Source organism: Phaseolus vulgaris, chromosome 6 (genome assembly GCF_051622355.1).
Source record: "Phaseolus vulgaris cultivar YP4 chromosome 6, ASM5162235v1, whole genome shotgun sequence".
Taxonomy (NCBI): Eukaryota; Viridiplantae; Streptophyta; class Magnoliopsida; order Fabales; family Fabaceae; genus Phaseolus; species Phaseolus vulgaris.
In genome coordinates, this window is record NC_143503.1 from 11899086 (window position 1) to 11912862 (window position 13777).

At 50.1% G+C, this 13777-nt stretch overlaps 1 protein-coding gene across 1 annotated transcript; it reads right to left on the reverse strand.

The window, feature by feature from the left end:
• Positions 1–10193: 10193 nt before the first annotated feature.
• On the reverse strand, positions 10194–11235 carry LOC150026660 (auxin-induced protein X10A-like). Its single transcript, XM_090302980.1, has one exon. It carries the CDS (start codon positions 11100–11102, stop codon positions 10824–10826), a length of 279 nt encoding a protein of 92 aa, XP_090159106.1. The 5' UTR covers positions 11103–11235; the 3' UTR covers positions 10194–10823.
• Between the last annotated feature and the right edge of the window lie 2542 nt (positions 11236–13777).

Sequence of the window (13777 nt, forward strand, 5' to 3'; positions counted from 1 at the left end):
CCCGAGGGAGCAGAATGCCAGAGCTGACCTGCTTGCAAAGCTGGCCAGTTCAGGCAAGGGGGGTAGACAGAGGACAGTGATCCAGGAGACTCTCAAAGCGCCGCGCAGATTCGTGGAAGATAACAGGGTGAATGTCCTCCAGATTTATACATCAAAGGGAAGGTCGAGGAGTCATTGCTCTTTGACCCAAGATACGCAGAGGGCGCCCCGCATCAGCATGTACGCGGGCGTGCCTGAGGAAGAGCAGATGCAGGTATGCGTTTTGTCCAGGGGAGACACTTGGGTGACGCCCTATAAGCGATACCTGGCGGATGGGGCTCTTCTAGTGGACCCTGAAGAGGGTAAAAAAGTCAAAAGAAATGCCGCAAGATACACTTTGGTGGATGGGGTGCTGTTCAGGCACGGTTTCACTCACCCTATCCTAACATGCGTCAGTGGCGATGAGTGCACCAGGATAATGGCGGAGCTACACGAAGGCATCTGCGGGAGCCACGTAGGGGGAAGATCCTTAGCCTCCAAGGTAATACGCACAGGTTTCTTCTGGCCAACAGTGAAAGAGGACTGCGCACGACACGCCCAGCGGTGTAGGCAATGCCAAAAGCACGCCGACTGGCACAAGGCGCCGCCAGAAGAATTGCGATCCATATACAGCCCGTGGCCTTTCCATACATGGGGAATCGACATCCTGGGCCCGTTCCCACTGGCGATCAGGCAGATGAAGTATTTGATCGTCGCCATCGAATACTTCACCAAATGGATAGAGGCAGAGCCCGTTGCACAGATCACTGCGCACAAGGTACAACATTTCGTGTGGAAGAACATTGTGTGCCGTTTTGGCGTACCTAGGCGCCTGATATCTGATAACGGGACCCAGTTTGCCAGTCAGCAGTTGAGAAACCTGTGTGCTGAAGTAGGAATCAAACAAGTGTTCGCATCGGTTGAACACCCCCAGACCAATGGACAAGTGGAGTCGGCAAACAGAGTTCTGCTGAGGGGGTTAAAAAGAAGGTTAGAGAAAGCCAAAGGGTCGTGGGCGGAAGAGGTACCAAGGATTGTATGGGCATATCACACCACGCCCTAATCCTCTACTATGGAGACACCTTTCAGTTTGGTTTACGGGTCGGACGCGATGATTCCAGTAGAAATACATGAAAGCTCACCTCGTTTTCAAAACTTTGTGGTGGAGGAGTCCAATGAAGAGAGGCGGGTAAACCTGGATCTGCTAGACGAGGCCCGGGAAGAAGCTAGAATAAAAGCTGAAGCGATGAAGAGAAGAGTAGAGCGGCAATATAGCTCTAAGGTAAAGCCACGACAGTGTCAGGTTGGCGACCTAGTGATGAGGAAAGCTCACCCATACGAGTTGGAGAATAAGCTGTCTCCCAAGTGGACCGGACCCTTCAGAGTTACTGAGGCTAAGGGCAACGGTTCGTACAACCTGGAGACTTTAGATGGAGGTCCTATCCCGTGCAGTTGGAATGCAGCCAACTTAAAATTTTATTTCAGTTGACTTATGTAAGCAGTATGTAACAATTTAGTTGAAGGGGACGCTCTTTTTCCCTCTCGGGGGTTTTTTAATGAGGTCACCCTAATAAAAGGAAAAACCAGTTTGAGAAAAAGAAGTGCCTTGGTTTTTAGCCTTTATCTTTCTCCGTTTGAAGTAATGTGATGCCCCGCCAAGAAAGAAGGCGTCGCCTAGATAGAGGCGTCGCCCCTGTGAAGGCGTCGCCCAAGTGAAGGCATGCACCGTTGGAAGAACAGGACGAAAGAAAAGCGCGCAGTACGTGAAGCATATGCAAAGTAAAGTAGCGTTGCAAAAAATCAAGTATGATATTGAAAAGTTGTTGTTACAAGCAATGTTCAATACAATGGGAGTAGTACAAACGGAGCAAACGCTACAAATCATGCAAAAACACGAACAAGCCATTTCTCAGTGGTCATCAGAGTCAGCACTGGAGGAAGGCGAAGCCCCTTTCCCAGCCCACAGAGCTCGAGTAAGTCGTGTCCTCCTTTCTTGGTTTATTTTCGAACCTGCACCAAGGGAGATAAACGTGTTAGAGACACCATGAAGCAAGACATACACAGTTAGAAAGCAATGAAGGCCGAGGTTCCTAAGGCAGTGGTTCTTACATATATACTTTTCGAGAGTCCCAGCGTTGAACTCCAGGCTGATCAGAGTGGCAGAGTCAAAACCTCCCGCCTCAGCAAGAATCCGGCAAGCTATTTGATCACTTGGAGCCAGCTTCTTGAAGGGTTTGGTTTTGAGGGCCCTCTCCTCTCTCACCCAGTACAGTGGAAACCCATCCAGAGCGTCGGGAACAAGGTCAGTACGGCAGATCTTGAAGAACCGGCCTTTCCACCCGGTGAACGAGCTTTGGAAGGGTGTGAAGAGGACTCTCCCGGGTACATTGCTGAGAGTTACCCAGAGGTTGTGTCTCTGCCTCTTCACCTCGAAGAAGTGAAGAAAGAGGTCAACCGAGGGTGCACAGCCCAGAAACCCGAAGAGAATGTCGAAGGCTTTGACAAAGGCCCAGCTGTTGGGATATAACTGGGCCGGAGCAACGTTGATCTCCGTCAGCAGTTCCTTCTCAAACCAGGAAAAGGGTAAGCGCACTCCGATGGTCTTGAACACCACCTGGTAAAAGTAAAAGAAAGGGACCCCTTCGTTGGCCCGTTCGTCTCCACATACTGGCTCCCCTAGAGTGCAAGGGAGCACAGCGATGTCGTCGTCATGCCTCCTCGCGAAGGCCCGGTGGTCATAGGAACACGAATCCCCTTTGTGCTCCCTTATGGCCCTGGTAGAGAGTAAGCATGAACACTCGTCAAGAAGTTCACTCGAAGCCCAAGGGTACAAGTCCTTGGGAGTGACCCTGGAGGAAGCAGCGTGAGAAGACATTCTTTAACAAGATCAGGGATTGTCAAGAGTGTAGGGACTGCCAGAAATGCAAGAGTTGAGCGAGGGAAGCGAATGCTGGAACAACCCTTCGTGAGAAAAGGAAGGGTGCAAGAAGGAAGGGTGCAAGAAGAAAGAACGTAAGTAGGTTATGGAGAGTGAGAAAATGATGAGGATAGTTTCAGAGTTTGAAGAGTTAAATAAAGCGGTTAGAGCGCCAAACGACGCGAATGGGTGCACCGCACGATTGATCCACGTGGCAGAAGATGAAAAGATGACCCTGGTACCGCTGGTTAAAATCAGAGAGCGTCGTATCAACAGAGTATCCAGTGGTACGATGCGCCGTCGAAAGTGGGTCTGGGGCACAGCAGGAGTCAGAACTCAGTGGAATGACTGAATGTCCCATCATCCATACAAGCAGCGCCACGTGGATTAAGTCGAATGACGGAACGTCCCGTCAGCCATACAAGAAGCGCCACGTGGATGGCGCGGGCAAACCCTTGAGCTCTTCGTTGTCCTCAGGCGTCGACCAAGGCCAAGGTCAAAGTCAATGTCAAGGTAAAGATGGCGCCCAAGGCGACGCCAGCATGAGACGCCCGAGGCGTCGCCTGGAAGGACGCAAAGGGCGACGCCAGCGTGAGACGTCGCGGGCGTCGCCAACCAAAATATCAGCAGGGTCGCCTCCCCGATACCCACAGGTAGGAAAGACTGTGGAGGGAGACGAAATCAAAGAAGGCAAAGTTAGTTACTGGCGTCGCCTCCCCGATACCCACAGGTAGGAAAGACTGTGGAGGGAGATAAGACCGCCAAACGCCAGCGAATCGCTGGCGGGGCGTTCCCCGATACCTATGGGAAGGAAAGACCATGGAGGGAACAGACCCCCCCCCAGAGCACTCGGCGTTTTAGACACCCGGGGACGATACGGTGCTGCTGTAGCAGGCCTCTCCTTAGGCGTGGGCGCCGGGCGTTAAGGATCAAGGAAAGGATCGTTTCGGTGTCAGAGATATCCCGTGGACGATACGGCTTCACTAGGTGGCACGTGACCTTTCCCGGGCATACAAGGCCGCCCAACGAAGTGAAAGAAACCGGAAAAACGCAAATAAAATAACCGAAGCGCGCGAAGGCAAAGAATGAGAGTAAAAACGCACAGGCAGGATTCTATATCGCGAAGGCACAAAAGCAATCATACGAACACCCAGATTTGTAACCAGAGTACGGATGGTTCAAAGAATTACAAGTCTTAACAGAGGAAGTCAAAAACAAAGGTAAAGTATAAAGGAATTAAACTCGAAGGTAAAGGTGGCGGGTGAGAGACAGCGGTTCAGTCATCCAAGTCCATCGGCACGACCTTCCCGTCGACGACGTGGTGTGTGGAGTCGCAGTTCGAAATATTGATGCTCGGATTCTCGCAGGACGCCTGGGTCAGAGCCTCTTGGAACCCCTCCTCGAAAGTACCCGCCATCTCCTGGATAAGGGCATTTTTGTCCTTCTCTAGCTCCTCGATGGCGGCGTCCCCCGAGACTACCTGCTTCTCCAAAGCCTCCTTTTCCACACGAAGCCGACTGACCTCGGCCTGTAGTTTGTCGTGGTCAGCTTGGAGAAGGTCCATAGCCTTGGCTTGGGAGGCCACTTCCCCCTCCATCCGCTCCATCTTGTCAGCCTGCTCGCAGCAACGGTCCTTCAGGTCCTTTTGAACTTCTGCATCAGCTTTGACCAATTCCTGGAGGCCCGTTATCTGAACTTGGAGGGCGACTTCCCGAGTATAGAAGCCAGCCTGGAGCTCCAATGCCTCTGCCAGTTGCCTCTCAGTTTCTGCTTTGGACTCTTGCGTTTGTTTCAGAGAGGTTTGATAAGCTTCGTTCTGGCGTCCCAGGGTCCTCATTTCCTCCTCCAGAGTAGTTGCCTTTGCTTCCAAGGCCTGGAGAGTTTGAGCTTGCAGGACCGCGTTTCTGGCCTGGGAGCGCCATTCAAGGGCCACCGCCAAGAAGGCCCACAAGTAGAAAGGCATGCCTTCCTTCCTGTCGGTACCCTCTGGCATAGTTCCGCCACTGAAGCCCCTCATCAGATGCATGATTGGAGGAGGGATGGCGATGAAATCGGGGGCGGCAGCGACGGGGGGAGGGGAAGCAAAGGCTTCTGCCGGCGGCGGAGGCGGGGCAGAGTCGGCGCCTTCGCCCCCTTCCTCTTGGAGTGTTGTGGGAGGAAGTGAGGTCGCACTTGGGGGGTTGTCCATGAAGGAGTTCCCTCCCTGAGGCGACGCCTCTACCGAAAGAGGAGCCCGCGCAGATTTTCTTCTCTTGAAGGGTGCCACGCCTTCTGAGTCCTCGTCATCTGATAGAATCTCCAAGACCCGTTTCCCTTTGTCAAGGGGGGTTGGAGCCGGTGACGAGGCCGCGGCTAGGGGAACAGCGGCGATGGGTGGAGGAGAGCTGGGAGTCTGAAGTGCAGTGGGGCTATGTGGAGATGGCGGAGGTGAGCTAAGGGGAGCTTCGGCGGTGATCGGAGGAGGCGGTGACAGAGTTGGTGGAGGGACCGGATCGGCAGCAGGGGTGGAGGAGGCGCCCGCCTTGGCGGCGCGAGCCTCCTTCATTGCCTTCGCCAGCATCATTCTCTTAGAAGCGCCCATCACCGATCCTACGTCAAAACAGACCAAACATCAAAAATTAGGACCAAAGCAGCTATGCAAAATTGCAATACACATGGAAACGTGAGATGCAAGTAACATGGCACAATATAAAACGAGTAGAATATTCTGGGGGAACAAACGTCCGGTAACAGGCTGTTCACAACAAGAAGGATGGGGGGAGAGCCCCCTTACCAAAGTAGGTGGTCAGGGCGTGAGCGTTGTACTCGCTAGGAACAAGCTTCAAGGTATCAAAAACGATCCCCAACCCGGCCAAGGCTTTGCTTACCTTCCTGTCGGCGGGAGATAGTTCCTCCAGGGTCTTGGCCCTGAGCAGCTTAGGGCGCTCCGTCCAGTAAAGGGGGAAGCCATCCAAGGCTGTGGGATCATGCTTGGCGCAGCACACCCTAAAGAACTTCCCTTTCCAGTTCTTGTAAGAATTTTGGAAGAGGGAGAGGAGGATCCTGCCTGCGATCCCGGAAAAGCTTACCCAGAAGCTTTTCCCCTGCTTTTTCACCTCAAAGAAATGCAGGAAGACGTCTACAGAAGGGAGGATACCCAGGTGTCCGCAAAGAATTTGAAAACCCCTCACGAATGCCCAGCTGTTGGGATGGAGCTGGGCGGGGGCGGTATTGATTTCAGTAAGGAGTTCCCGTTCAAAGGGAGTGAAGGGGAGACGCACTCCTACGCGTTTGAACACGGTCTGGTACATGAAGAAGAAGGGTTTCCCCTTTCTAGGTCTGTCATCCAAACAGACAGGTTCCCCAGGCCTGCCGGGATGGACGGATATGTGGGCGTAGTGTGTGTGGCAGAAAGCGTTAAAGTTGTACAAATGGGGATCCCCACGATGAGCTTCCAGGTCCTGGAAGGAAGTCAGGCTGGTACATTCGCTCAGGAGCTCGTCGGGGGCCCATGGGTAGAAAGCTTTATAGTTGGACTTGGGGGTCTTGGGGGAGGAATCAGGCTCCGCGTTCGCGCGCGTCATGGTGTAAATAAATAGCTGGAGAAAGAAGAGAGGAAAAAGGGTTTAGCAAGTGTAGCCATGGCAGGAAGGGGAGTGAACCCCAGGAAACATCACCCACGCGAGAAAACCCAGAGAAGGAAGGAGAAGTGGAGGAACGCAGTAATGCATGAATAACAACAGTCCCAGGCAGTTCAATAAATCATACAATGCGACGAAAGGGAAGGGTCGTGAGTGTTCGAAAATCATACCTTTGCTATCGAAGGGAGGATGGAGGAAGAGCACAGGGAGGGAAAAGCAGCAGTCGCGGAGAAAAGGGGTTTGAAGAAGACGAACAGTGCGAGGATACAGAGGGAATGAATGTAACAGTGGGGTGAGCGCGGGGTTTGGAGATAACTTAAACGTTACATTTCGTAACCCAAGAGGCGCTAACTATGAGCCGTGGGATCGTGCCACGTGTCAAAGGATCAATCGCCCCAGGGAAACGCAAGGGTCTCTAGAGGCTGGCCGTGCGATGGGCCACGTGGCGCGCGATCAAGGGTAGCCCCAAAAGGTGTTATTATCACCCTTTCAGAGGAGGTCCAATCAGTCAGTAAGAGCGCTCCTAGGGTTCAGAGAGCGTCACGTAAACAATTCGAGAATTGTTGAGTCAGCAGGGAATGACACGTCATCAGGATGGCACGTGGACTGCGTAGGCGAGGCTTTAGTCTTTGCGCTGAAGACAAGTCTTCGGCTTAAGACTGGGGGGCTTGTGTACCGTCCCGTATCCGGGCGTTGACTAAGTCAAGGTCAAAGTCAACGACTGGAGAGTCAAAGTCAACGCAAGGCGTCGCCTAGGTGGATAAACGCCAAGGGCCAGCATCGCCAAGAGGAAGCGTCGCCAAGACAAGGCGTCGCCTAGGTGAAGGCGTCGCCCAACCAGGGCGTCGCTAGATCAAACAGTGCTAAAGCAAGGCAATCACGGTGTGGTTCCCGATACCCATGGGTAGGAAAAACCATGGAGGGAGCGACGCCGTGGGAAGGCCTCAGGTCCCGATAGCCCGGGGCAGCGATAAACAGAAGGAAAAGGTGGCTTCAAGGCCATAGTGATAGCATCAGTGGAGGGCAGCCTGACTCGTAAAGTACCCCTGCCGCCCCAAAGACGCCTTGGGGACAGATACGAGAGGAAGGTCACGCCCAGGGCAGCCGGGTGCAGGGTACGAGAGGAAGGCAGATACGCTCTCAAAGTAAGTGACTAGATGATTGGGGGCATGAGTTGGCACCCAAAAGGTCACCCCTAGCGCAGTAGCACTCCCAAACAGGAGGACTCACACGTAGAAACGTCCCCAGATGGGCAGAAACGCCCCCAGATGGGGTCACGGCGTCGTGAGGCCCTCCACGTGTACGACAGCCATGCCAGAATAGAAACACCCTTTAGTCAGGTGCCAGGTAATTAAAGTCATTCAATACAATTTCCGTTTCGAGCGTTCAGGTACTATAATGGCTCCCAAGCGTTTCAACATCTTAAATGCGCTACGTTTTCTAATTAGATACGCTGATTGAGTGCGTTACATTTGCAATTAAAGGCGCTTTAAATGCTTGGGTAGTTTAAATAGCGCGGAGAATGTTGGAAACAGGATTCGAACTTTTGGCAGATTTACCAGAACTCTCTAGTTGCTTGCTCGTGCTTCAAGGTTACGTACAAGTGACTGGGGAATATCTTTGCCTGAGGGAGAGAACACACACACAATACACAGTTACTTTTTTACCACCTTCAGAGTGCCATACGCGGTGCTCAGAGACGGAGGTGAACAGTTTTGGTGTTTCTTGCTGGCTGACTTGAGCGTCGGAGTGCAAACGGCCGCTAGGGCGCCTTTTTGTCCTCTTTTTTGCAGGATTTCACAGGTAACCAGCGGGAAGGAGACCCTAGCTGACGGTTGAGGTCGCGCACGAAGACGTCCCGGTCAACCAGACGGAACAAACCCCTTTCCAACACCTTCGGAAATACCCTCCTTTGATTTATCACCATTGCATCTAACCTCACGCTCATCAATGTTTGCATTCTCAGCACCGAAACCCCTTCCTCTCCTTACATCCGCTGTCGTGATCTTATTGGGAGAAGCCAGTTCTGCATTTAATGTTGACTCCACTATCTCAACCTTTGAGTAACCAACAGATCCATTAGAGTCATTCACATTCAAGGCGCCATTTAATTATTCTTGAGAGAATAACTTTTCGTGTAGCAGGCACGCCTTCCCGAGGGGATTTGAATCCATCTTGCCCTGGACCGACCCTCCAGTCCCCGCTCTTCCTCCTCCGGTAGCTTCCACTCCTCCTCCTCCATCATCGACGACTACTCTTCCTCCTCTAGCCACGTCGAACTCCGAACCCACTGAATCGCAAAGACTTGCTCCTAAGCTTCCTTCTTCTGAGCTTGCTTCGGTATCTACATCTGAACCACCTCCATCCCACTTGCCAAACAATTTTTTGAAAGATATATCCGGTGTGTAACCCTTTTCTTTGAACGATACCTTACACATCATGTCGTTGATACAAAAATCCTTCACCATGTTGATTACACTGTTAACTGGTATTTTCACCTGAAAATGTGCAAACTCCAGCATGTCTCTCTTCTCAGTTAATTCTTCAATCTCCACCACCTCCCCCACCGGAACTGGTTGCACCACAGCTGAAGTGGGATGCCTCTGCAACGTATCCAAGCAAGTCTTTCTTTCACTGCGAAAGAGTCATTCCATGGAATAACTAGCGAGAACAATTCATTGAACCAAGCTTTGTTATCGACAATGATCTTACTCAAACCTTCTCCTTCGTCCCATGAAAGTAGAACAAACCTTTCCCCAAGATATCTTATTCTGACTAGGCTAAAACCTCCCATGACAAAGCTCTCCTTAATCAACTGCATGCATGGAACCACCTTAAGGCAACCAACGTAACACCCTTCTAACCAGGAGAACTGCTCTAAGTCCACAGTGAGTTGGGTAACATCAACCCCTTGTGAACCATTTTCGTTCCGCTCTGGCCCACTCTGGACCGCACCACCCGACACCACTTGAGCAAACGAGCGCTGCTCCGTCTGGTCCCCCTTCCGATTCTAGTCTTCCCTAGTCTGTGTCACGCTCTTCTTAGGAATCCAGCCGGACCTTCGACCCCCTTTTCTCTGCGTCCTTGATTCCTCCTTCCTCTGATACTTGGGAAGATTCACCTGTAGCTTCCAAGTACCAATCCAAATTGCATCCAGTTCTCTTTCCAGAGAGAAAAAATCTTTCACTCCCTGGAACCTTACAAAACCAAACTTTTGATTCCTTGCGTTGAACTTTCTTGAGACGAAAACGTCCAGAACTCTTCCCCACCTTTGAAAAACCTTCCATAAATCTCCCTCCCGAAAATGTTCGGGAAAGTTAGTATAGAAAAATGAAGTGTCAGCCATAACCAGGTTTCTCACCCCTCCCTCGCCGGAGACCCCTTATATGTTTCTTCTTCTGGACAGTCTCAAACAGATAAAGTACTAAACTAATTTCATGGTTGAGATTCTTGACAGTGACACCCTCCTTTGCTCACCAAATAGTACTTGTCATCGGTTACAAAAGTGCTTCTTTGCTTTCCATGACTTCAAAACGATATCATCTTCTTAGGGTTATCAAAATTTCCATTTTCCTACACAACCACCGGCATCAAGGTCATTATTAGTTGTTACTTGGATGAAAATAGAAACATCAGTATAGTAATGAAATAGAAAAGATATTAATTGTGGTAGGTGATTGGATTGAAACATTGAGCCTTCTCATGCGTACTAACGATCACAGGTTCATTTATATAAGAAACAAAAGCCAAAGAAAATCATTAACTGAGATAAAGCATCTGTAAATGGTATGAGAAAAAAAGATTTTGAGTATGGAAGTAGGCTGGTATTATTCAAGGGTCTCTAAAGATAACCCTTAATTTATCTCACGTCCATCATTCTTGCACTCAATCCATATGACTCAATGTACACCTCACTTGTTTTCAAGGCCTCGGCACTCCAAAATTTAACATAAACTATCTTTCACGTTGATTCTAGTAAAACTATTGTTATTCTTCCCATGCTAGGAACCATGTGTTCTATATATGCCTTGAAATGCATCAGGACAGCCATGTCTTGCTTTTGTTTTATAGCAAGAAATCCTGCTTCTACAGCGTGAAGTTAATATTTGCAATCCAAAAAACAGTTAACACAGCGGGGCCTCTTGAGTAGTTGAATTGTTGTCATCAAACAAATATATAGGAGCAAAAATGTTACTCTAAACAAATGGAGAAGATGCCTATGACAAAATGGCTCTTCAATTCTGTGTCAGACTTCTATATTACAAGACTTAATGTCTATTCAAGTGTGAAGTTGTGCTTTGAAAGACATCTTCACTGCAAGGAATTGTAAGACCACCCATGGGATGATCGAATCCAAACTCTTCCTCTGCTTCACTCAACATGTCTTGGAATGAAGGTTGGCTCAAGTATGATATGGGGATCACAAATCGCTTCATTTTCCCTCCAACGTACACTGCAAGATAACCCTTTGGCACCTCCATACCCTTAGAAGATGCTTGGTTTGCTGCGATCGATGCCCTTCTGATACTAGGTAAACGAAAGCCCATTGTTGTGTTGTATTTTCTCGGACTTGAGAACAAAATGGTATGAAAAGAGCTTGAGAGCTGAGGCTTATGAATTTTGTTTCTTCAGGATGTGAATAATTTGTGTTGGTTCCAAAATGCTTGTAACTGTGAATATATATAGATAAAGCTTATGTATGAAGGGTAGTTGAATTATTGGTGAAAGATTATGAGATAATAGTGATGGGAGCAACTGAGAGACAAAGGGCATATGGTAATGTCTAAGAGGAGTCTCACATAGCAACTGAGAGACAAAGGGCATGTGGTAATGTCTAAGAGGAGTCTCACATGTATAGGCAAAATGAAAATGTGATCTCTGGGGTCACCCACCTCTGGTAATGCCCTAGCTCTTCACGTGCCATGCATGCAGCTCGTCCCTGGAACGTGACCTTCACAGATCGTATCTTTCCAGTGGCTCTGTACTTGTGTTACGCCTAAAACACATCATCCACTCTACACGCATGGACTCTCGTGATCTAGGCTTCTCCCTTACTGATAACTGGTGTGTGGTCTGGGCTTCACCTCTCGTGGCCCAACTTTACTGTTTGGGTCCCAATGTCCGACCTTTCCACATTGTCTAGTGGAACGTCGGTACATGCGAGCAACTAATGTCTGAGGCTCCTTGGTGCACGGGCTTTGCGAAATACTGGCTCGCGCCGCTCGCGGGACCCGCCTACGCGGCACCAATATTACCAGTGGTCAACAACACCCAAGGACTGGTCGGTACACAAGCCCCCCAGTCTCGAGCTGTAACTCGTTCAGCGAAGAGACTAAGTCTTTGCCCTGGGTGACCTACGTGGCTCTGTGTGACAGGACGCAAATACTGCGCTGAAGTGACGTCTTTCTGGGCCTGTCTTATCTGTGCACACGTGTTGTGATCAACGGCTAGGGCTTAACGTCGCTTACGCTTCTTTGTTTTCTTTAAACGTTCAAAAGCGCGCGCGTCCAATCGCTGTTCTATCATTCTCTAAAACTCTGGATTGATTTGTCTTCTTCCTCGAATACTCGCGTGTTTCCCCTACACATTCCAGCATCTTCTTGCTATCTGATCAAAGGTACGAACTTCGACTACTGTTCGCACTCACTTTTGAATTCTGATTCTGGATAACTGCCTGGGCTGTTTAATCTCTGCATTTCAATTGCTCTCTGTTCTTTTTTTCCTGTGTTTCCTTCGAGTTAGGGTTCAAGAAACCCGGGACTCTGCCGGAGCTCACCCTTGTTATCGTAATGTTGTGTTTGCGCGCTCTACCTCCATGCATTGGCATGTTTTATCTCTGTGTTTCCTATTCTCTCGTATTCTGAAATTTGTACGCAGGTATGGTTCTGAGTGAAGAGAAACGGGCCAAAATGACTGATATCCTCGCCCGCCTCCCAGAGATTTCTAGGGATATGGGCACTTCTAGCCACCACGCCCTTGCTTCCGCCGCTGTCGCGCCCTCGCCTACTCCTTCCACTCCTGGAGTCGCGGTCCCTCCTGCCACCGCCCAATCGTCTCTCGCTCCATTTCTTTACAAGGGTAAAGCGGTGGAGATCGAATCAGACGAGAACTCCACCGAGGGGCCAATCTCTAAAAGACTCAGGCCTACGCCGGCGACGGCCTCCCATTCCTCTTCTACTAGTCGCTCGGTTCCGCCCCTGGATCACACGACCAGCGTTCCCCTATTTTCTGACCTTGGTGGGACGAGTGCTTCTGCGACTCCTCCTGCCCTTGAGCTGCCCCTTGTCCTTCAGCATGCCCTTAAAGGCTTCCAACTAGCGGTGACTATGGACTCGGATGAGGCTGAGGTTTGAAGAAGCTGAGGCTGAGCTGACCGGACATGTTCTTGATGCCTATGACGCAGGATTTGGGGATGCCCTCGCTTAAGTTGCTTGCGCACATCCTGGGATGGATACTACGCCCTTCACGATATCAAACCGTGTCGCAAACGGGCAAATTGTTCCCAGGGTCCTTCCTTAACTTTTATTTGGTTGTCAGACAAACACTTTATTATTTGCCCAAAACTTTACTTTCTCGAACATATGGCTGCTTTCATTTCCTTAAATCGAAAACTGCTTTTTAACTTGCTTAACTTTTAACTCATGATGCCTGGCACCAAGACGTTTGTTCTAGCGTTCTGTGATATGCTCCCCTGATCGTGAGGAGGGGGTTTTAACTATGAACTGGATCGTTCCTCCTTGGCGCTCTTGCTCGAAAGGAGAGGTGTTCTTTACGAACCTACTTCTTTACTTTCAAGGCCTCCAATCGCAAGGGAAACAAACCCTCAACTGACCTCGGCTTCGCTCAAGGGCGTGGAGGATTTATCTGGTGAATTGTTTTGTTCAACCTTGGCGTTTTCACTTGAGAGGGGAGGTGTTCCCTCGCGAACCTACCTCTCCACTCTTAAAACTTCTAACGCAAGGATGCTCTTTAACTAACCTTGGCTTCGCTCAAAGGCGCAGAGGATTTATCTCGCATACTACTTCGTTTAACCCTGGCGTTTTCACTCAAGGGGGAGGTGTTCTCTTGAGAACCTACCTCTCCGCCCATAAGACTTCTGACGCTAGGGAACAAGTTTTAACTAACCTCGGTTTCGCTCATTAGGCGAGGAGAATTTATCTCACGAACTATTTCGTTTAACCTTGGCGTTCTCACTCGAGGGGGGAGGCGTTCTCTACGAACC